Source organism: Leguminivora glycinivorella, chromosome 17 (assembly GCF_023078275.1).
Source record: "Leguminivora glycinivorella isolate SPB_JAAS2020 chromosome 17, LegGlyc_1.1, whole genome shotgun sequence".
Lineage (NCBI taxonomy): Eukaryota > Metazoa > Arthropoda > Insecta > Lepidoptera > Tortricidae > Leguminivora > Leguminivora glycinivorella.
Window position 1 is genome coordinate 19,915,599 of NC_062987.1, and position 25,317 is coordinate 19,940,915.

The 25,317-nt window shown below is 43.2% G+C and overlaps 1 protein-coding gene across 1 annotated transcript; it reads left to right on the forward strand.

Annotated features, from left to right (window-relative positions):
- The first annotated feature begins 267 nt into the window (after positions 1–267).
- Positions 268–24,469, forward strand: LOC125235629 (phospholipase A1 VesT1.02-like). The gene is made up of 8 exons (XM_048142226.1): positions 268–283; positions 1,922–2,062; positions 2,887–2,979; positions 8,187–8,446; positions 10,923–11,034; positions 13,165–13,407; positions 21,478–21,600; positions 24,309–24,469. The coding sequence occupies exons 1-8, from the start codon at positions 268–270 to the stop codon at positions 24,467–24,469; spliced, it is 1,149 nt and encodes a 382-aa protein (XP_047998183.1).
- Positions 24,470–25,317: the final 848 nt, after the last annotated feature.

A 25,317-nucleotide genomic window follows, 5' to 3' on the forward strand; every position in this document is an offset into this window, starting at 1 on the left:
TTCTGTCGGCGTCGACGATTGCCATTCGTCTACGCCGGCTGGATTTTTCAACTTTTTCAGAGAAATGCGCTTTCCCGCTCAAAATCCTCTTAATTCCTCTAACGGCCAGTTACAAGTGTAAATATCTAAAATCCGATTACCTTTTTCGAATTTCGAACTCGTTATTTTTTTTTTAAGTCCGCTCGTTAGAGGGCTTTGCGCTGTTGTAACGGCTATTATACGGCTAGGTGAATGCTAAAGAGTATTATGTTCCGATGCTTATTAGTGATGAGCGGTATGAATGGTGAGTTTCACTTTTTTATATGATATTTTATTAGCTTTAACATAAAAAAATTCAAAATAAACTTATATACTCGCTCCCGGCCGATTTGGACCACGGCGACTATTTCTAGGGTTCCGTAGTCAACTAGGAACCCTTATAGTTTCGCCATGTCTGTCTGTCCATCCGTCCGTCCGTCCGTCCTCGGATAATCTCAGTAACCATTAGCACTAGAAAGCTGAAATTTGGTACCAATATGTATATCAATCACGTCGACAAAGTGGTAAAATAAAAAGTGGAAAAAAATGTTTTGTTAGGGTACCCCCTACATGTAAAGTGGGGACTGTTTTTTTTTTCATTCCAACGTGTGATATATTGTTGGATAGGTATATTAGGTATTTAAAAACGAATAAGGGTTTACTAAAATCGTTTTTTATAGTACTAATATTTTCGGAAATAATCGCTCCTAAAGGAAAAAAACCACTTGTGTCCCCCCGTCTTACTTTTGAACCATATTAACGTAAAATTTGTTTTATTATTAAGTTTTAGCTGTGTTTTAATTATCGTAGTGATTATATGAGACTAGAGTTCCATTATGTATCAAAAAAGTGCCTGAGTACTTAATTATTAACAAGCTAAGTGTAACTATTAAAACATTGCGATAATTATAATTTGTATATTTATAGAATTACCAAAAAGTAAATAAGTAAGCTAGCTACTTATTCTTAATAATGTATAAACTCAAAATGATTGTGATCTCAAAAAGTGCATACTTAATTAAGAGTTATTTGTTAGAAGTAGATTTATTGTATTAAAATAAAAATACACGTTAATTTCGTACAAGTTTTTTATTTTTCTCCTTAAAAAACGCACAATATAGCGTTTTTTAACCGCAAATATATTCTAAATTTTTCAATAATATGAAATAGTTTAAAAAAATATAAATGCTAGCGTTATAATTCACAAAAAAGTGTCGATTTAGTTTCAAATTTCTGGTATACCACTTCAAATTGGCACGTAATAACTGCCCATACGACTGTTGCTTAATTGAATATCTTAGAGACAAGTTAAAGAAGGTAAGTGGCTTCAGTGAGTTTTATAGTACTATGATGATGTCGCTTAAATGGTTCTTCCGGGAATATTTTGAGGACCTTTTCAATTAAGCGACAACATTTTCAGGATCCTGTAAGATTTTGGTGTAAATGTTTATTTCATAAAATAGAGAAAAATTAAATAAGGTTATCGTCTTAAGAACTCATTTACCTATTTCAAATAGGAAAAAAGTTATGATTTTTTTTCTCAAAAAGAAAACTTTGAAACACTCTCCTGTACAATTCACTAAATGTCGCTTAAGGGGTTCTTCCTTTCCACCGTCGATATGTTTAAAAAATATGAAAAAAATCACAAAAGTAAACTTTATAAAGACTTTCTAGGAAAATTGTTTTGAACTTGATAGGTTCAGCAGGTTTTGAGAAAAATACGGAAAACTACGGAACCCTACACTGAGCGTGGCCCGACACGCTCTTGGCCGGTTTTTGTGTGTGTTAAGGTCCCGTTTGCAATTTTAATATAAATACCTATTTGGCGTACGCACTAGATTTACGAAAACGACTGCCATCTGGCCTTCCAACTTCCTTCTGTATGTGTTATTTACGATTGCAGTACAACACGCAGTTATAATCTGCTTCCTAGCGAGGGTATTCGGCGTGACGTCACCCGAAGCAGCTAAGTTCAGTTTAAGCTCATTGTATGACGCGGCGCTGCCTGTCCTGCATCCCATCATTGCCGCAGGCTCCGATAAATGTAAGTGTAGTCAACCAATTGGAACCCTAGGCCACTCTACAACCATGTCGAAATGACAAGTAGTAAGATATTTCTTACAAGCGTATTTATAACGTCACTATGACATAGTTCTACAGTGGCCTAGGGTTCCAATTGGTTGATTGTACAATAAGTTTGGAGTGAAGTTATTTATATATTTTGATGTATATCAGTGTGTAGTAAAACCACAGTATAATAAAGAGTACTATCGTACAGTATGGCTTGGCCACTCCCACTCCCCGTTGAAAGTGCCGCCAACCCCATCTCGATTACCTCACAGTTACCGCCTGTCAAAAACGCGAACAGTCGACCTGTCATATTTCACTCAAACAATAATAACACACTACAATAGTACGCGTTCACCTACACGAGCTTAGACTGTGTGCTAGGAACGCGCCTCTTTCATATATTTGATCGCCACACTGAGAGAAATTTGCATTGTGAATTTAACAAGTTCGACTTGTTGCGGTTTATCCGTTTGAATCAGCCAAACGTATGTTTAAAACAATATGTGTCAGGTTGTTTTTACGATAAGTAGCTTGTTGTTTGAACCAAAGAGCACGTAGGCGCTATTTTAACCAAAAAACTTGTTGAACGAACATGAAAACTGGTTGTATTTTCTCTCAGTGCAGTGTCCGAGGTGTGGTAAAACGTCCCATTTTTATCAATTACTATAAAGCCGCTTTCTCAGTTTATTCATATAAAGATACAAGCAGACCTCGTTTTTATGGTAAGCGACAAAATTGGTAATTTTCTAAGCTCACTCACGTATAAAGAACTTTCATGATTGAAACTTTGTCTGACAGTGTCACCCGAAGCGGCCAAGTTCAGTCTAAGCTCATTGTATGACGCGGCGCTGCCTGTCCTACATCCCATCATTGCCGCTGGCTCTGATAAATGTAAGTAGCCTGAGTGCATTGGGCGTGAAGCGGGGCGGGGCGTGCGGCGTGCGTATCAAACAATTGAAGCTCGTACAAGTGCCCTGAGTCGACGCTGCATAGGGGGTGTCCTGCCGTTTCGCCAAAAAACGTTTCGTCAAATTTCATTTATTTTATTTTATTTTATTTATTTGGCTCACAAAACAAGTTACAGACATTAATAGAAAAATACATTACAATTTTACTAAAGTACTGAGCTGGCCTATAACTCTAAACATGTGTGCACAGATAGTATTTAATTTAAGTAAACAATATGCGCTAGGGAGGTGAGATGTCTTCTTTTATACTAGGTACTTACATCAATTATGGAAAAGCAAATGACTAAACTTATACATATTACATACAGAGGTAACTTAAAACTAAACTAAACTAAGTAGAAAGTAGAAATTATCATAGACATAAACATGTTCGTAATTGCCATTACTGACTAGACATATGAACGCAGCTTATGGATTATGTGTAAAAGATTTTCATGATTTGATTTTTAAAGGAGGGTAAGCTACATCCGAATATGTCGATAGTCGGATATTCAATAACCGTTTCGTTGTATGAACGACACATTCTGGTAACGGGATTATAGAATGAGGTATTGTTTTTATAAATTTGAAGTTGGAATAGTTTGGGTGAGGGATTTCGAGATTTGTAACGAGTGATGAAGTTGAGAAGAGAAAGAAGGGAAGGACAGTCAATTTGGGAGTGTATAATTTTATAAAGAGTAAAAAGCTCGCTGCATTTCCTGCGACTTGTAAGTGAAGGAATTTTAAAATGCTGGAGCCGGCTAGCGTACGATCTAAGGCTGCGACCAAGCTGGAGTCTGTAACTTAAGATGTTGAGAAACTGCTTTTGCACTTTTTCTATTCTGTTCATGTGAGTATTATAGTAAGGCGCCCATATTACAGACCCATACTCTAACGTACTCCTGACCAAGGTACAGTATAGATATTTTAGAACATATACGTTTTTAATTTCCTTGGTGCAACGAAATATGAATCCATTCAATTTTATTCCTTTTGCGATTATGTATTCGTAGTGAGATTGGAATGTTAATTTATCGTCTAAGTAGATACCAAGGTCACGAATAGTAGATGTACGATTTAGTGTAAAATTATTTAGGGAGTAGTTAAAATATAATTTTTGTTTACAAGTCGAAAAAGAAATTACATAACATTTTTCTGAATTAAGGAACATACGGTTAGAGCTGCACCATTCTGCCACTGTATTTAGATTTCTCTGGAGAACCGCGCAGTCCTCGTCGTTTTGGACTGTTGAGTAAATCTTAAGATCATCCGCGTACAGTAGGCATGGACACGATAGACGCTCAACAAGATCGTTGATAAAAACGACGAAGAGGAGGGGACCCAGGTGCGAACCTTGAGGTACGCCCGATGTGGCTTTTACTGGCGCAGAGAGATAGCCCTTAACGTTTACTAGTTGGCTTCTGTTATTTAGATAAGATTTGATCCACCTTAACAAGTTACCGTGGATTCCATAGCCTTCTAGTTTATTAATTAAGAGGCTGTGATCAACTTTGTCGAAGGCTTTGGAAAAGTCTGTATATATTGAGTCTACTTGAGTTCTTTTTGCAAATGCACCGCAAATGTAATTTTTGTAAATTAATAGGTTGCTAATAGTTGATCTGTTAGAAACAAAACCGTGCTGATATGGGGAGATAAAAGTTTTAAAGTAAGAATAAAAACAACTGTACATAACCGATTCGAACAATTTAGAAAACGCTGATAGTATACTAATAGGTCTATAATTTTCGCACTGGTTTTTATCGCCCGATTTATAGATTGGAATTATATGTGCAATTTTCCACGGGGAGGGAAAAGTACCACTTTTAATGGACCGATTGAAAATCAAATAGAGAGGTTGGCAAAGTTCGTCGCAACAGTTTTTAATGAAAGATGGGGAAAACCGTCCGGGCCTGGACCCTTGTTACAGTCAAGTTTTTTGATTATTGATTTAATTTGATCGATGCTAACATGAGTGTCGCAGAGGCTGCTATTATGACATGCAAGCGCTGGACGATCATGTATACAATTCGATGGTTTCTCAAAAACTGAGCCGAAATAGCTAGAGAACATTTCAGCGACTTCATTCGCATTTGATGAGATCAAGTTATTGAATTTCATGGTAACAGGGATAGAGTTAGTAGTTTTTTTGCTATTGACAAATTTCCAAAAATGTTTTACGTTTTGTTTGATTGAGACATTAACAGTTTCTATATAGGACTTATAACATTCATCAATTAATTTTTTACATCTTGTTCTAAGAAGGTCGAAAGTGTTATAGTCAAGTGGATTGCCGAACTTTTTATAACGTCTATGATACTTTAGCTTTTGTTTTAATGACCGAATTAAGAAAGGACTGAACCAACACGGATATTTTTCTGACCTAGCTCTTTTGAGAGGTGTATGTCTCTTGATGATATTGTATAGTTTTTCTTCGAAAACCAGAACAGCTGCATCCACGCTGGTATTCAAAAATAGTCGCTCCCAGTCAACCAAAGCCAGCTCCCTCTTGATTTCAGTATAATTGCATTTATTAAAATTTGGTTTAGCCTGGAATTTTTCAGTGATGGATTTAACTGGTGAGGAAACATTATCAATGTCTATAAGCAGAGAAGGGTGATGGTCATCTGGTCGGCTTAAGGGTGAAGCTCCGTATACGTTAACATTATCCAAAGTGGATAATACGAGATCCAAAAACCGGTTATTTTTATTAGGAACATTATTATATTGTTTAAGATTAAATAGGCATTTCCCAATAATCATATCGCAATAGTTTCATTTCCCAAAGTATTGTTTGGCAAAGATATGTTTCGCAATGAATTTGTTTGGTCAAATTATCATTTGGCACAATTTTACTTTGTCAAATTTTATTTAGACAAAACTTTATTTCTCAAACGTTTTTAATGGCAAAACTTATAACCCAAAAACATGTTTGGTCAAAATTTCACATCGCAAAGTTCGAAAATATTTAGGCATTTGCATTTTCATTTCTACGGGATCGTATTTTACCGAAGATTTTTTTGCCAAATTTAAGTTAAAATCTGTCAAATGATAATTTCAGTTTTATTCCCAAGTGCTTCAGTTGGACAAAAAAAGGATACTCATCTTTATTTTTGTCAAATTAATTACTAGACAAAATTATTTTGTCAACTATTTTTTTTTTGTCAAAAAATGTTTCTACTTACACCATGCAAAGCCACGTTTGACAATACATATTACAAGGCATAAATGTAATGTAATAATTTTATTAGTATTGTAACAGAAAAGTCGTGTGTGACAAAGTCAGTTTAGGTGCGACGACGAGCGAAGCGAGGAGGAGCGTGTTAGGTTCACAATGAGCAAACCGGAAATGATTTTTTAAAGTAATTAAAAATTAATAGAACATAATGGTCTTGAAAACATCAGGTTTCTTTTAATAAAATGTATCCGTAAGTGAAAATGTCATCCTTGACATTTGCAGCAGAAGGAAAAAAGTACGACATACACATTATTTCACACAAATCTTGGACACAAAGTATAAAATCAACCAACAAATTTCCAGTGCGCCATTTAATTACAATATATTGGGAAATGGAAATTTTGCCTAACAACACCTTTGACTAAATAATATTTGGTAAAATGAAATTTGACCAGTAAATATTTTGGGAAACAAATACTTGCCAAAAAAAGTTTTGCTAAATGTCAATTTGCGATAAGTTGTTTTGCCAAACGTTTATTTGGGAAATGATAATTTGGGAATAATAGTTTGGGATGTGAAACTTTGGGAAACATTTTTTAGCGAATCGTCAGTAAACCTGCCCCCGTAGCCGAATGGCATTTCTCCGACGCCAAACGAAAACGAAACGCCGCGCCAGTTAGTCAGGCTCTGTCACGCCAATATGCAAAAGCGATAGAGATAGATATCTACTAGCGTTTCGTTTCGTGAGCGTTTGTGCCATTCGGCTACGCACCCTGCATAGGGTGCACGCACGCTCGCCCACCCCGCTGCACGCCCCGCCGAACACTCAGGTCTTACGGCCCAGCCACGACATTGGTCTAAGCGCGACAGCGGTGAGCGGCAGCCATACGTGCGAATGAAAAGTCCCATCGCTGTGTCTCGCTCCAATGTATGGCCGCCGCTCACCGCTGTCGCGCTTAGACCAATGTCGTGGCTGAGCCGTTATACACACTGTTAATGGTTATTTTCCCCTCACTAGCTCGGAAACACGTGTTCTGTCCTTTAATACCAGCGGGTAAAAACGAATTTTATCCACTAGTGGGTAAAGTAATTTGTCCCTGAATAAAGTCAAATTAACTAGTAGTAGGTGAATCTAGTAATAAAGATGATTTACCAGCTGTGGAACTACTGGAAGCAGTGATAAACGCATTTTTTGCGTTGTAGTTTCCTCGCTATAGTGAGGGGAAAAGTTTTGTGTTACACTCGGGTGCAAATGTTTTTTACTTCTCGTGTATTCAAAAACTCGCTAAGTTCAGGATTCTATTTTCGAACCACTCGCTGCGCTCGTGGTTCAACTATAGAATCCTTTTACTTCCTCGTTTTTCAATTCCACACTCACCGTTAAAATACAACTTTGCCCCCTTGTATAAAAAATAACTATTGTTTTACAAGTGGGCAAAGTTGTTCAAAGATACCCGAAAGCGAAAGATTTCAATATTGAACCGCGAGTGTAGCGTTGGTTCAAAAAGTGGAATCTTGAGCGTTGCGAGGGTTTCAATGCACGAAGGGTAAACAAACTTTGCCGAGTGAAACCACAGTGAAACACAAAATTTTTGACCACACCAACACGAACAAAATAGTGACCATAAAACATCAAACTAAATGAAATCACAAACCACATATATAATAAATCCACCACTAAATCTATAATCTCTGATGAAATCTATTTCTTTTCATTTTCATTTTAATTTTTTGTTTTTCATTTCTCATTTTTCATTTATTTCATTTTCATTTATAGGTCAATCTACCAGCCAGCTCAAGATGTCAAGTTAAAATTTATATGAAATTACTTTGCACTCTTGTGGATAGAATGCAATTTTGCTATCTATTTTCGAATAGCATAGTAAGCCTTTACCAGTTGGTGTGGCGAAAAGAATATTTAAAACAAAATGGACAGCACGACTTTTTATTTTGTTTTACTTACACTTTGGTTTCAGGCGGCACATTAAAAAGTTTCCTAGGCATAACCTACGAGCAAATGCAAGAAAAAAACCGCTCGAACTACCAAGAAATATCCATAGACTACATCACTAAGAACGGGAACGTCAAATACAATATAACGGCTTCGAAAAGGCTTAACAGGCTTATGTCCAGTGCTGAAACAGTCGTGGTGCTTATTCATGGATTTTTGGAGAGTTCTGATGGATGGATGGTGAATGCCTTGGCTCCGGAGTACCTGAAGAAGTCGGGGTATAAGGTATTCTTGCGTTCCATAATTATGTCCCAGATTTGTGAGAAGTTTCCTCTTTTTGACACATGACAGCGTCCACAATACGTAAACTCGCGCAACCTAATGAAATTTTAAATAAAATCCTGTAATAATATTTAAAAAAATCAAGTACTTAAAAACAATATTTCGCTTACTTTAAACATAATCTAGCATGTTACATTTTTGCGGATCTTCGTTAGTGAGTATTTTACGATATCAATTTATTACGATATCAATTTAGTTTTAATGATATGTTTAATCTTTTGTTATGTTTAATAAATATAGTTGATATAAAAAAAAAAAAAATTATCACCATTTACATTTCATTTACCATTCATTTTTATTTTTAAACTAGTGCTGTGGCAGTCTGTAATTTCGATTCAAATGACATTTCAGTAAGTTGATAGAAATCGTATATTTGTTTAAGCGCCTCCTTATACATAGGGCCTAATCGATTCAACCAATTCGAAATTAATCGTTAGATTTGGCAAACCCTACTTACCAACTTCTTACAAATGTCTTGGCCACATCGCAACATACTTCAAAACAAATGTGTCAAAAATATGAACTTACAAATTTACATTTACAACTTACATTTATTTGTGTGATGAGCACAGACATTTGTTCCTGAGTCATGGAAATTCATATTGTTGAGGAAATGTTTTAAATCGGCACGAGTTACGAATTTTCTTCGCGCGTGTATCGTACAACGTTATTCAGTAGATGTTTGAAGTTTCGACGTGACAAGAAATGTACAGTCCACGACATAAATCGGCCATTTTTTTCAAAGTTGTCCACCCCACTTTATTTTGGATTTGGATTTTTTTATTTGGTTTCCACTCAGAATCGCGAGTTCTTTCAATTTTAATAGGAGAAAAAAGTGTCCCAAGGTTTTTTTCCCATTCCGTTACCATTTTTTCATACATTTTGTATATCGGTAACGGAATGGACGGTTCGAAAAAATGTATGGAAATCTTGGGACATATTTTTTATCCTATCAGGATCGAAAAACCTCGCGATTCTGAGTATTAATCGCGTAAAAAATACCTATGTTACAAAAAAACTTTGAAAAAATGGCCCAAATAAGTGATGATTTCTGTACCTTGTCGCTTTAAATTGTTTGACAATTTCGCATGACATTTCAAACAAGACGTTAATGTGACAAGGTAAAGAAATCATCACATATTTATGCCGGTGACTGTACTATTTTGCGAAAAATGTACCAGTACGGGAAAAACACCATATGCAATAAAATAGTACATTACATCAGAGGCCGGGAAAATGAGGATTTCCGGCCAAGTGGGTATATTTTTTTTATACTACGTCGGTGGCAAACAAGCATACGGTCCGCCTGATGGAAAGCGGTATATACGGCCGAGCGAGCGTGCGAGCGAGCGTGGATACGAGGCCGGGAATCCGTTTTCACGCCGAGGCATGTATAGTGCTTTTCTCAAACATACAATGAAATAAAAAGAAATGCTCTAAAGGACAATATTTTATAAAAAAAAGTTACTTTGCAGGCCTAGGCCTAAAAAATAATATAAAATCCCTTTACAGTCCTCTCGAGTTGTTGCGCCCAAAAAGCGATACTTCCCAGCCCATTTTAAGGAATGTAAAGACAATATTTCATTGCATGTTTGAGAAAAATATGTTTTTATAATGAACTAGCTTTTACCCGCGGCTTCGCCCGCGCACTAATCTTATCTTGTTTTCCATACAAACTTTGGACCCCCATTTCACCCCCTTAGGAGGTGAATTTTGAAAAATCCTTTCTTAGTGCTCCTCTACTCCTTATAAGAAACTTACGTGTCAAATCTGGGATCTCTAGGACCAGCGGTTTCGGCTGTTCGTTAAAATGCCAGCGCCTTTTGTACCACGACACATGTTTCTTTATAATTTTGTTTCTCTTTTCTTAGATTAGTTAAGTTAAGCGGTGTACTCACATTTATTTTTTCCTGTTTATTGTAAGCCTTTATATGTGTTGTGGATACAAATATAGTTATTTGTTATACAAGGGGGCAAAGTTGTATTTTAACGCCGAGTGTGGAATTGAAAAAACGAGCAAGTGAAAGGGTTCTATAGTTGAACCACGAGCGAAGCGAGAATAGAATCCTGAACTTGCGAGTTTTTTAACACACGAGAAGTAAAATACATTTGCACCCGAGTGTAACACAAAACTTTTCCCCTCATTATAGCGAGGAAACTACAACGCAAAAATTCTATTATTACTAGATTCACCTACTTTTATCAATATTAAAGCAGTTAATTTGACTTTATTCAAGGTCAAATTACTTTACCCACTAGTGGATAAAATGCGTTTTTACCCGCTAGTATTAAAGGACAAAACACGTGTTTCCGAGCTAGTGAGGGGAAAAAGTTATTTATCTATCTATCTATATGTCAGCAGTTAGTCAGTCAGTCAGTTTCTTCTTCTATATATTTAGAAGTTCATGAAACATTCCAGGTTATAGCCTTAGATGGAAGGCGAGCGATATCCTTTGAATATTTCAGCGCGTCGACACACGCCAGGTTCATCGGGGAGAAACTGGGAAACTTCCTGAGCGAACTCGTGCAAAGTGAGTGGTGTCATAATAGTAGATTATACACCAAGGGAATAAAACACTGTTTTATGTCACGGGCGCGACATTGAATCCTGAACGTAACGAAGGACTCCCAGTTTCACTCCCGAGCGTAGCGAGGGAGTTATAGAATTAAGACTGAGTCCTGAGTGCAGTGAGGGATTCAAGCGCCCAAGACAAAAACAGTTTTATTCCCGAGGTATATAATATACTCTACTTTTCTCACCTTATGCGAGACAAGAAAAAACAACATTTTATTTCATCACTAGACATTTTCGCTATTATTCTTGAAATGGAGCTATAAAATGATACCGCCGCAACTTGTCACAACTCGTTTCTGACAGCATTTCAACAAATGAAGATCGTGTTGAAAATCGAGTTGGCCATGCCCGCCGCGGGCATTACGGCTTAACGAAATTAGACTTTATCGTCATAGCAATAAGGTGCAATTATTTGGCAATTACATTATTGCGCCGTGTGTAATAATGAATTTTCATACAACATTATATCACGGTTGTTGACAAGGGATACAATGTCATGCTTTCCGTGAAGTTCTAATGACATATATAATCCAACTTTGTCGAGCATGAGGTGTGAAAAACTTCTTAACGACTTTCTTACTTGTTAACGCGGTAAGAAAATGCTTTACAACACGTATTTAGGAATGTACCTACTACAGAAAATCTACGTAATATGAGTTAAGTATTTATGATACAAGTGCGGTAAAAAATCAAACGACTGGCAAAAAAATAAAACGACCGAAGGGAAAGTTAGATATAATTCAGAACAATCAAATACTGCAATGTAGAAACTTTTATGCAAGTTCTCGCTCCATCAAAATTGGTTCTTAAAATCATTAAGCTATTATGTCATTTGCTACCTTAGATTGAATCTTACTTGACAATTAATTAGTGCCTCCTGAGTAGAGATGGGCCGAATATTCGGTAAATATTCGGTATTCGGCAAATTCGGCAAGTTTTTCAATGTTCGTATTCGGCCGAATAGTTCGGTTACATTGCCGAATATTTACCGAATAAACAAAATAAATAAATAGCGTAAGTTGTTTCGTAATTCATCGCATAATGACATTCTATTTCAGCATTCTAAGGAACTCCAAAGGGAGTTAAATATACGTTAAAATATAAACTAAGTACAATAATTTTGTAAAAAAGGTAAAATGACGTATGTTAATAAATAAAAACCAAAATTTTCTTATGCACTAAATTAAAGGAATATTAAGAGCCTTAGTAAGATAAATGTGTACCCATTACCAATCATTGAAACGTGTGCCAGGATTTAAAATATGGCTCAACCGAATATTCGGCCGAATGTTAGGTTCGGTAACAGCTGAACCGAATGTTCGGCCGAATATTCGTATTCGGCAAAGTCCGTATTCGGCCCATCTCTACTCCTGAGTGACCAACGCCACAATCGCTTACGCTAATAGCTATATAGCTATATAGCTTTCCCTATCGCTCTTCTGTAGCGGCGTGACAGAGTTAGACAGTTTTTCGATCGGCACGTCACTACGTGACACTTCAACGGTTAGGCCGGCAGCTCATTTAAGAGAATACGGTAGCGAAAAAGCTAAAATGGAAAGGAGCCCCCTTTCAATTTGGGAATTTCAGTTAAATATACAAGTGTTATTAACTAGATTTATCGAAAAAAAATTGTCCATTAAGAACAACTCAGTCAAAAGATATTTCAAAAAAATCTTTAAAATCGAGGTTCCGCTCTCGACTCTTTCCTCCTTTAAAACTTAATCAATCGGAACGAAATTTGAGAATCTGAATAACAATGAAAGAGTCTATGTCGGACCGTTTAGCTTTTTTGGTTAATTATTACCAATCTTGAGTATCACACCTTTTTTTGCGCCACAATGAAAAAGGCCGTTTTTGGAAATTTTTGATTCGCTCTACAGTCTTTAAAAAGCAGAATATCAAAAAAATCAAAACGGTCCGACATAGATAAAAATAATAACAATCTGTGTTGAAAAAATCATTGCTCTATCTTCAAAAACCAGGGAGGAAATAGTCGAGAGCGTTTGTATGGAGAATTGGCCCCTACCGTATCGTCTTAATGTAATTTTGTAAATTTTCAATAATATAAATCGTCAAAATCTTACAGATGGCCAAGACCCTTCAAAACTGATTCTAATCGGGCACAGTCTCGGCGCCCACATTGCAGGCGTGGCAGGCAAACGACTACGACAGAACACAGGCCAGCAGGCATCAAGGATTACAGGCTTAGATCCTGCTGGGCCCTGCTTCAGTAATGTGGACATTGGAGCCCGATTAGACAAAGGAGACGCGGCGTATGTTGAAGTTGTACACACGAATGCTGGAATGCTGGGGATAAAAGATCCTGTAGGTAATCCATTATTTCTTGCTTTTCTTATCTTTATTGTGTAGCTAAGAGATTCTAAACACAGGCCAGCAAGTATTGCCACAGGCATGGATAATCCATTTTAGCTGTAAGTAATCAATTTTCTTTCTTATCTTTGTTGTGTAAGCAAGAGGTTCTAAAACACAGGCTAGTAGCCTGTGAAATAGAGTTGTGCCTGCTCGTTCACTGAAAAGATCGCTCCCAACTACTCCAACTAGTACGATCTCCGAAGTGTACTAGTTCGTTCTTTTAGGACATTTAGGACAGTAGTACACCGAGAGAGCGAGAGATAAATTGTGCATATGATAACGTTCGCTCGTACTTTCGCCGAGAGCTGATCGGCCGTTTTCGCGCGGTTCGGTCGGTTCACGGTAGGATCACACGGATCGCTTTGCTGTCATTGTCACTCCTCGGCTCTTCGCTCCTTTCGCTGCCATTCTGTTGCGCGTGTGTGAGTGTACTAAATGTACTAGAGAGCAGAATCATTTGGGAGTAGTTCGGTCTAGTACAGTGCAGGGAATCGTGTCTTTTGTACTATTAGTACATGTCCTGCACAAGCCTACTGTGAAAATAGTGATAATTGTTGCCCGACAGGGATACTCTGCCGTTCATTACCTGTTCAACAAGGAAATATTGACGCTGAGTAACAATGTTAATTGTCAACCCAGGGCAGTTAGGCACGAAATTATCAGCGTCAAGTGTCAATCTGATGAAATAGCCCACTGGAAGCGGCCCGTATTACAGGCTTAGATCCTCCAGGACCCTGCTTTAGTAATGTGGACATTGGAGCCCGATTAGACCAAGGAGATGAGGAGTATGTTAAAGTTGTACATACAAATGCTGTCGCCCTCTGTGCCGTTCGCGAGGGCGTCATGGGATCATCGGGTCTCCTCTGTCCACCATGGCGCCCTCCGGCAGCCCCGAATTGTCACAGGGCATCCGCACAGGTTAGGGAGAGAGGGATCAGAAACGCTTGATCCCTCCCTCGACGAGGTTAGTGGGGCCGGTGCAATGCGGGTCCCGTACCCGCTAGCCCCACTAAGGGTCGTGGCGCAAGAATGCTCGTCGCCTTCGACCCTGCCGTCTTCGACGGAGAGGCAGCGCGTAAGCCGCAGCTTCGCGCTCTCTCTCCGCCGCCTCCTTCTGTGACATGACGTCTTCACAGAAGGAGGCCACCGCATCCCATCTTCTCTCGCTGCTCAGCATCGCCCCTATGACGCTGTGCAGCGAGAGGTCCACCAGTCCTGTGGCTGCGACCAGCGCAGCCCTTTCCACGGCCCAGCGACTACACTCCTCAAGGGTGTGCTGGGCCGTATCGTCCTCCACACCGCAGTCCAGGCACTGGGTGCTCGGCTCTCTCCCTATCCGGTGCAGGTAGTGTCCAAAGCACCCGTGCCCGGTCACCACCTGAGTCAACCGGTACGTGAGGACCCCCCTCCTTCTTCCTAGCCAGTCCTCCATGACAGGAAGGATGGCTCCTATGGTTCGCGTTCCATAGAGGCTATCCTCCAGGGCGTCCCTCCATTGTTGGCGCAGGTGCTCCTCAGCTGCCCGCGCCGCTCCTCTTCTTCGGGGTCCGGCGGCTCTCCCCGGCTCCTCGCTGCCACCTTCCGCTGGTACCTTTCGGCTAGGACCACCGCGTCCAGCTCCCATGGGGGCGTGCCAGCGAGGAGGCAGGCTGCGGCATGGGAAGTGGTGCGGTAGGCCCTGACTGCCCTTTGGGCCACGACCCTCTGGGGCCGACGGAGTAACGCCTTGGTGCGTTCTCGCAGCCTTCCGGCCCAGATTGGCGCTCCGTAGAGCGCCATACTCCGGACGACCCCGCGAACAGCCGCCTGCAGGGGCGTTCGGCCCTCCCAAGTTGGGCAGCAGATTGCCCAGCGCCGAGGCAGCACCCACGAGACGAGGAGCGAGTCTTGCGAAGTGCTCCTCAAAAGTCCACTTTCTGTCCAGGACAAGGCCCAAGTATTTTATATTGGCCTTGACTTGGACAGACTGGCCCTCCACCCTCAGCGCCGTGTTTGCCTGTAGCCTCCACCGCCTCACGCCCCCCAGGACCATGGCTTCGGTCTTTGCGATGGCGACCCGCAGCCCGAGGAGCCCGATGCGGTGGACGGTGAGCTCCGTCGCCACCGCCGCCCTCCTGAGAACCTCCTCCAACTCCCGCCCTCGCACAGCCACCAGTGTGTCATCCGCATAACACAGCGTGACCATGTAAGGGAGTTGTGCCCCGCGGAGGACCCAGTCATAACCGAGGTTCCACAGGAGGGGCCCCAAGACGGACCCCTGTGGAACCCCGCAAGTCATGACCCTCGCCCTCCGTACACCCCCCTGTTCGTAGAGCACCACCCGCCCCGTCAGGTAGTGCTCTACTATCCTCCTTAGGTACAGAGGCACCCCGTGGTAGCGGAGTGCCTCTGCGATCACCGCATAGGGGAGGGAGCCGAACGCGTTAGCGATATCGAGAGACACCGCCACGACTCCCTGTCCCTGTTCTTCCGCCAGCTCGCTAAATGCTCTGAGGGTTCCCACGGCGTCCAGCGTGGACCTCCCCCACGGAACCCGAACTGATTGCCGCTTAAGTTCGGGCCCGTCCCTTCGAGGTGCCGCTGGATGCGGGAGGCCAGGATACGCTCGAAGAGCTTCCCGGTCTCATCCAGCAGGACGATGGGGCGGTAGCCGGCTGGGGAGTCCGGCGAGCGTCCTTGCTTCCGGAGGAGGCATAGTCGTCCCTCCTTCCAGAGTCCCGGGAAGGTCCCCTCGACCAGGCAGTCCTCCAGGAGGGCCCTGAGGCGGTCTCCCAGGTGTTTCAGGGCCAAGAAGAGAACTCTCCCTGGCACTCCGTCCGGTCCCGGGGCCTTGCGGGTAGCCCTGACCCGCTCCACTGCCCACTCAAATTCGTCGTCCGTGACTGGGGGATGATGAGAGGCCCCTCTGGGTGTCCTTCCGGGGGGCCATCACCGGCGGGACGAACTCCGGTGCCTCAGGGAAGAGGCCCTCTACCACCGTTTGGAGGAGCTGTGGCTCCATAGAGTCCATGGGGGGTGCACACTGCAGCTTATTGCGCACCATTCTGTATGGGCGCCCCCACGGATCTCTATTAAGAGTTGCGAGGAACTCTTCCCACCGCTCAGTCTTGGCCCTTTCAATGGCTTTCCGAAGCGCCCGTTTCTTTTCCCCAAGGATGGTGTGGAGGACCCCCTCTTCCTCCAGGGTGTGCCTCCTTCTTCGGCAGCGGGTATAGGCCCTCCGAGCGGCATTACAAGCCGTACGGAGGTCAGCGATCTCCGGACTCCACCAGTACACCTTGCGTCTGCCTTGAAATGGCCGGGCTCGAGGCATGGAGGCGTCGCACACAGCCATTAGTGACCGGCGTAGGTGGGCTGCCCGCTCCTCTACGCTAGTGGGGGCTTGCGGGGGGGCGTTCCAGGCCTCAACAATGGCAACCTCTTCCGCCATTGCTCTATCGAGGCGGGCCAGCGACCACCTGGGGAATCGGTCACCCCTTCGGTGGCCGGGGTTAGGCGGCGGTCCACTGTGTGTCTGGGAGACCGTCATACGAATGTAGAGGTGATCCGAGAGGGTCTCCTCGTCCTGTAGCACCCTCCAATCGGCAACGCGGGTCACCAGGAGGGGGGTCGCGAAGGACACATCAACGATGGACCCTCCATTCCAACGAACGCACGTTTGCGTGTTGCCCCGGTTAAGGATGCGTAGGTCCACCGTCGTCGACCAGTCCTCAAGCTCGGCTCCTCCTGTCGGTATTGGGACACCCCCATGCCCGGCTCTTGGCGTTGAGGTCCCCCAACACCAAGACGGGCGCCCGGCCAGCTCTTCGCACCACCCTCTCTAGGTTCCCCAGGAATCTCTGGAAGGAGGCCAGCGGTCTATTGGGGGAGAAGTAAACTCCTACAACCACTATTTTCCCCCATTTATCCGCTACGAAACCTTCCCCTCTCTCAATCCCCGAGAGGACCTCCCCTGCTGTTGGGACCACCAACGCTACGCTGCCATCCCTGGACCCCTCCCAGTTGGGCCGAGGGGGGACAGCGTAGGGCTCCGCCACCGCTGCCAGTGCAACTCCCCACTCCGCCAGGTTCTGCATGAGCAAATCCTGAGCGCGGGCGCAGTGGTTAATGTTGCACTGCAACACCTCCCATGGACCTTGATGTAAGTGTCCTGACATTAGACGTCCATGAGGTGTTCCTCGGAGGAGCCCGGAGGCCTGACAGCCACGGGGGCCGCATCAAGGGCGCCGCGATTTCCAGGACGAGCCTCCACACCTCTTACGTTTGGTGGGTGGCAAGAGAGGCCTCCCATTCGGTGTCCTGCTGGCAGCTTTGCCACGTGGCAGACCGCGCAAAAGGCCTCGGCCTGGCATTCCGCCCCCTTGTGGCCCGGCTTACTGCAGCGAAAACAGAGGTTTCCGCGATCGACCGATGAGGGGCACGTGGCCCTGGTATGCCCCACGCTCAGACACTTATAGCATCTGAGCGCCTCCGGCTCGAGAGCAACGATTCGGGCCACCGACCACCCAATTGTAACTCTCCCTGCTGTTGCCGCCGCGCTTGCTGCCTCGATGGGGCATTGGGCCAGGGTTGATCCGGTACCGTTGAATCCGAAGCGGATGTCTCCCACCTTTACATCCGCAACGGAGCAGCCCCCTTTAGCGGCAATCGCCCCAGCCACTGCCTCCGGAGTGGCAGCCTCGTCTAAGCCGGAGACCCGTATGCGCGCTAGCTTGACGGGTCTATAGACTCTGGCTGCATCCCCGATTGCCGACTCGAGGCGCGCCTTCAACTCATCGGCAGAGCGACCGTTGTCAGCCCTATCCACCTCCAGGATACGGGCCCCGTCCGCCGTTTTCCTAATTCGGACATTCTCTAGGCCGATCTCCTCCAGCCTGACTGCTTTCGTGGCCCTCAGCATGACAGAGGCGTACGACTCTGTCGTGTCCGGCTTGAGGGCCACCACTACCGCCGCCGTTTTCGGCACCGCCAGCTTCTTTGGTGGTGCCTTTGGTGCTGCCAGTTTGGCCGTCTGTGCCTTGGGGGAATCGGAGGTCTTCTTCGCCCCTCGCTTCACCACAGTCGCCCAATCCTTCTGTGTGGCAGGGACCTGACTGAGAGTTTGGGGCTGGGTAGTAGCCCCCTTCTTCGGTCCACTTGCCACTGGTTTCTTTGCCGTTGGTGCTGGCGCAGGCCTCGCTGGGGGCATTAAATTCGACCCCGTTTGGCTGCCATTCCCTCCGGTCGGCCCTCCTTTAGCCCTCGTTTGCGGGTTCGGTTGCGACGAGGAGGATGGTCTGTCAGTGGGCGCGGCTATCCCTTGCCTGTCCGCTGCCAAGGGCGGGCGTAGGATTGGCTCTGGGGGGAGGCGGTTTCGGACCTCCTCCAACCTCGCATTCACCATCCCCCCCAGGGAAACGAATAGCTCCCTAGAGAGCTCCTCTTTGAAACTGGCAAGGGCAGCCTTTAACTCCCCTCGGTTATTATCCGGCTGCCCACCATTTGGATCCTCCGCGGCAGACGCATTCCCCCGTTCGGAGAAGGCCCTTCGGAGCGCCGTTGTCTCCGACCTCATATGCGCCAGTTCCTCACGCATCCTTTTGTTATCCGCTCTTAAGGAGCGGATCTCGTCACTTTCCTGCCGCGATTGTAGCTGTTCCAATGCATCTACTATTTTTTGGCAGGCGTTGTTAATATTACCCCTAACACCCACTTGGATATTACGGGACTTGGCCGTTTCGGTCAGGACCGTTTGAGCGGCACGGCGTACTGCCTCAATCGGATCCTCGTTGGAGAACGGAGAGGCCCGCCCTTCACTCCATTGGTCTTCCGTGGCCTCCTCGTCTCCCCCCTCGGAGTCCGACCCGACTGAGTTTCGTAGCTTTTCAAGGGCGGCCGACATTCCCGCGTAAGCTCCTGCCGCTTTTTTTCCCCCGCTAGAAGGGGTTTTTAATTTGAAGCGGGGAGCAGATGTCCCCACTCCTGCGGATTTTCTCCCTCTGCGAGCCGTATTTATTTTCGGCTCGGGTTCCGAGTCACCCCTAAGGTAGGGGTTCCCCCTCTTGGCCCCAGCCAACGCTTTGCGTCCTCGAGGTGCACTCCCGCTCATCGAGGAGGTCTCTTGGCGATTTCCGTCCGGCATAGCCACACTCTTTTTTTCGCTCATGTCAGCCATGAGAATTAAGTTGTACTGCATATAAAAAGAAAAGGAAAGGGTACAGGGTTCGCCTCTTCCTACGCGGGCCCAGAACTGTAGGGGACAGCAAAGACGGCGCATTCCACTACGACTACTAGACTTCGTTCGCTGGAATGTTCCCGATACCCGTGGCTCCGTCACGCGTTCGGGGATTTGCACATAGGCAAACGCCGTTTATGCCTGTTCAATTTCCCGTCATTAAATAACGCGGGAAACCAAACACGCGCCGCATCCAGTAACACCTGAGCGGTGATTTTCGCCACATACTTGGGGTCGAGGCCAGTGACGAATTACACCAAGATCCCCGAATCGACACGCCCCATAGGTCAGAGACATATGGGTGACGTTAGACGGGGCACATGGTCTTTGCTGCCGAACCTCTTAGCACTTCCGTGGTTACTCATACACATCGAGGATGCACTGATGCCTTGCCCTAACCTAAGGACGACACACTTAAGGCTAACTTTTTTTGCACCGTAGACCTCCTCCACACCAGATCACGGGTCGACTCTTTGTTGCCATGGGGGGGTGGTTATCCCCATGCTGGAGTTGGTTTATGCCCACTAAAGGGACTGACGAAACCGGCCGACTCCAGAAGGAGGACCCATGAGATGATGCAGAGCAGTTATATACGGCCCCGGTCAGAACCGAGGTTTTTTTTTTTTTTTTTAAGAAGACAAGAATGGAATAAAAAAAAAAAAAAAGAAAAAAGAAGGAAGTAATAAATAACCCGCCCTTTATCGTTGGTTAGACGATTGACTCCCAAGTCACAGCAGGAGGGCAAATGCCCCTGCCCCGCATCTAAACCCGCTACCGTGACACGGCACATGGCCCACGCAGGAGTAAACTCTTCTACTGTTCCCTCTGTGATCGGTAGTTCGCAGAGGGAGAATAGCGAACGCGCAACAGAGCTGCTATTCTCCCCCTCCCAGGGTGCACCACGAGGAGGTCTACCAATCCCGCACCCCAGGTAAACCATGCCTTCTTATACTCATTGCACTATATAATTTGTTAAGATTTTTTGTAAATTATTTGCAATATGGTAAAATTTGCTAATAAAATTTTACCACCACCTTTCCTCTTGTGGATGTCGCAGAAGTCGACTGTGAGAGACTGGATTGCCTAGTTTCCTACTAGTCAAATCAGCTTATTTTTAAGAACTGTCAAAACGATTTGCTAATATGGAATTACTATGAAATACTGAGGAGTGACGTCACGGTCAATTCATTTACTTTATATCTTTCTCTTTGACTTATTAAATATAAATTATGTTTAAATATAACTAACTGTCCATATTTTTCTTCTAATTATGTGGTGCTTTATTTCGTGCACTGCATAAAATATTTTATTCTAATTACAGGAAACTAGCCTATGGTGTGCCCGATGATCTAACAACTTGTATTTATATTCTAACCCTTTGTTAAAAGGGATACTGAAACTTGAACAGTATCGTATGCTTGCCTTCCCCTTTTGGAAATACAGTTAGAAAAAGATCTTTAGAATCCTTTCACTTGCTCGTTTTTCAATTCCACACTCGGCGTTAAAATACAACTTTGCCCCCTTGTATAACAAATAACTATTACTCGTAAACCTCGGTACTCGTAAAAAACTGCTTGATCTTTTGACAATATAATATATTTGTTAGGTATAATTGATGATAAGCGTATTCCCAAAGCAAAGATACCGATATGCAAAGAGCCGTGAAGAGTGGCGGAAAACAGGGGAGGCCTTTGCCCAGCAGTGGGAAACAATATATAGGCTATATAAAAAAAAGCGTTTACCCAAACTACTAAACTGACCAAAAACTCACTAAAATAAACTTAAAAACTAAATCATTCTGATCTTCCCCAGGACACAAAGACTTCTACCCCAACGGCGGTATGACGCAGCCTGGCTGCCTATTAGCCACATGTGACCACACACGGGCTTGGGAGCTCTTTGCAGAGGCCATCAACGCGCACGAGAGTTTCCCTGGTAAGCAGTATTCTTCAAAACGGAAACCGAATTTTTAAGTTGGCTAGTTTTGCATTCAACAAAATGTCGTTGGGCGGATAGAGTGGAGGTTGACCTCAGGGAGCTCGGCGTCGGCAAAAGCTGGCGCGATACGTCTCAAGACCGAGCAAAGCGGAGGCCGAAATTAATTTTGGGTTATTGCGCCAGCCAAATAGGTACGTAAGTAAGTATAGTTTTGAATTTGGAAGTTTAAAGTAAATACAACCAAAGAGGATCGAGTATTAAAGAGAGTTACTGTCGAAGTAAAATGTGTAATCACAGTGCATAGACTGCCATCTCTTGACACAGGCTTAAAATTTTTGAACCTCAGTTTTGACAATTTGGCCCATATTCTTAGCTTGATATGTATTAGAATGTCAAAATATTAATATTAGCGCCATCTAGCTGACCGTACCCCAAAGGTGTAATGCCATCTAGGCCACCGTACCTTTTTCTGTATGGTACTGAGGTACGTTTTTTTCTTAGACTTTATCTGTCTATACGGAGTTATATCTTAGACTTTATCTGACTATACGGAGTTAGTCTTTGCTAAAACTTTAAGTTTAGTTAAAAAAAATACCTACGGCTTTGTTGGAGTAGGACTGGGCTGGTCAGGTCTGCTGTATGTGATGACTTTTGGGACAAAATAACCACGAAGTTGTAACTCCTTGAGTCTAATCGGGGATACGGGAGACCATATAGGTGATGGCGGGATAACAAGCGCGGATCCAGCTTCGTGCCCAGGGGGGGGTCACGTGGTAAAGGACCGGGGCCCCAAGGGGGGGAGTCACGTGGTCTATTTGTATGGCCAACTCAGGCTCCAGGGGGGGGTCATGGACCCCCATGACCCCCCCCCTGGATCCGCGCATGCGGAATAACTTGGACTTCTTTTTGAGTGGATAGACCGAACAATTAACAGAAACGAATGGCAATTTGAGGGGCGGCCATTGCTCAGCAGTGGGATACAGTGGAATACTTTATATTATTTATATAATAAATTTCCCAAACACACGAATTCGTTTGCTAAATACATAGCAAAAATAATAAATCACATTATAGTATTTTTCCCCTCACTAGCTCGGAAACACGTCTTTTGTCCTTTAATACCAGCGGGTAAAAACGTATTTTATCCACTAGTGCATAAAGTAATTTGACCTTGAATATAGTCAAATTTTCTACTTTAAAATTGATAAAAGTGGATGTATTTAGTGATGAACTGATGAAGATGATTTACCACCTGTGGAATTACTGGAAGCAGTGATAAACGCGTTTTTTTGCGTTGTAATATCCTCGCTTTAGTGAGGGGAAAAGTTTTGTGTTACACACGGGTACAAATGTATTTTACTTCTCGTGTGTTGAAAAACTCGCCATGTTCAGGATTCTATAGTTGAACCATGAGCGAAACGACCCTTTCACTTGCTCGTTTTTCAATTCCACGCTCGGCGTTAAAATACAACTTTGCCCCCCTTGTATAACGAATAACTATTATGCAACAGGCGTTTAAAGGAGGTCAAAAAAGACGAGTGGCGTGGGTAAAATTTGAGGCGAAGCCAAAAATTGTTATTGAGACTCCAAGAGTATTTTTTGACTCAGTTAAAAGTTTTCTTGAGTATCTTTCGTGAAATTCACACTGTTTCCTTTATTTTGACGCAAATGTTTGCACTGTCAGCTCAGCTGCCCAAAGCCTTCCCGCGCACGCGCACAGTATCGTTATAACAATGCGTTGCCATGGTTACGGAGCCAAACAATGCGTTTTGAGTTTTTTCGATACTGCGCGCATGCGCTGAAAGCCGTCGGACGCTGGCTTTGGGAATAGACTTTTATGTAGGGTTTTAAAGATCTATGCACGACCCTGTAAATGACGAATAACAGTAGAAAAAACAGTTTAAGTAGGTCCTTACTATTATAATCAGGACACATCAGAAAATTTTAACTATACCAAAGGATTAATTTTACATAATATCATCCGCATCAGATTAAATAAGTAGAATCATTAACAGTCTTTAATCCTATATTTTGGTTAATTAACATGTTTTGGAAAATCAACTTGAAATATTTAAAATGTTATGTTTGATAATGATACTCTTGTGTAACCTTCGCTAGATATATTGCCACGAAATTCATTGTCATGTTACATTTATATTGTGACTACCTTTTGCCCGCGGCTTCGCTCGCGTTAGAAAGAGACAAAATGTAGCCTATGTCACTCTGGGATAAGCTCGCCTTTGTATCTCTGTACCTACAAATTGTATATAAAACTGTTGTACACAATAAAGTGATTACTACTACTACTACTACTACTACTACTACTACTCTCCATACCTTTAACTATCTCCACTTAAAAAATCACGTCAATTCGTCGCTCCGTTTTACCGTGAAAGACGGACAAACAAACAGACACACACTTTCCCAATTATAATATTAATATGGATAAACGTGAAACAACGTAACGAAATTGTTTCGAAATTTTTTGACCCGTTAACAAGTAAAACTTAAAAAAAATATTGAATTCAAACCTCATCGCCATCCGATAGTCCTAAAAATTTTGTGCAAAAAAAAAGCAAAAAGATAATCTTACAGGTGGTACTTTTTGAGACCTGTGCCAAAGGGTTTTCCCGTGGAAAAACACTAATTATCCACTGATACTAGACATCTCTGTCAAATGAAAATAACCTTTACCTTTATTTCAGCCCGCAAATGCGAAAACCGCACACTGTTCCAAAACGGAGTATGTGCCAGTAACGAAGTAGCTTACATGGGCAACAGTGCCGGCAGTCCTGGCCAGTATTACTTCAACACGGCGGCTGGTTCGCCCTTTGGGCTCAAGGCGGCTGGCAGTGGGATTAAGTGACTATGAAATACTGTAATAATATATAAAAGTAACATTATAAGCTTTTATTTTGATTTCACGTTTCATTTTAACACTAAACTGTGCAAAATCCACTCTGCGACTACTGATATGCCGGGTCAATCTCTGAGAATATGCTTACTTTCATGCATAGTTTTCTATGTATTTATCTATTTATGTATTGTCGCTTAGCACCCATAGTAGGTACAAGCTTTGCTAAGTTTGGGGCTAAGTTTGGGCTAAGTTGATCTGTATTTGTCCGCAATAATTATTACTTATTTTATTTAAGATATATAGGTAAAATTTAAATTATCCTCCTCAGTCCTCTTGTACAATTTTTTGTACCTATTTAAACTTTGGTAAAGTAACAAAAGGTTCCAAACTCAAAAACAAAACAAATGCTGCCAGGACGGTTATAAGAGCTATGCAATTGAAACTTTTGTAGTTATTACCCTGAAAATTTTTGATCACGTGTAATCCAGACTCATGTTGGTTCCAAGAAGGTGAGAGGAAGTAGATTAGCATGGTATGGGCATATAATGCGGAGGGATGAAACCAATGTTATAAAACGAGTGGTAAATATGAAGGTGGATGGATACAATGGTAGTGAAAGGCCTAAGAAAAGATGGATGGAATGTGTGAACAATGATATGAGAGTGAAAGGTGTTAGTATGGAAATGACGGCTGATAGAGAGAAATGAAATGGAGGAAGATGATCTGCTGCGCCGACCCCAAATAATGGGAACGGCAAGGGAATGATGATGTTGATTACAAAACAAGACGACACGCTTCATTGATAGGTAGATAGGTCTTTGTGGCTTCGTTTACGGAGTTCGGGGGGCGGGTATTAT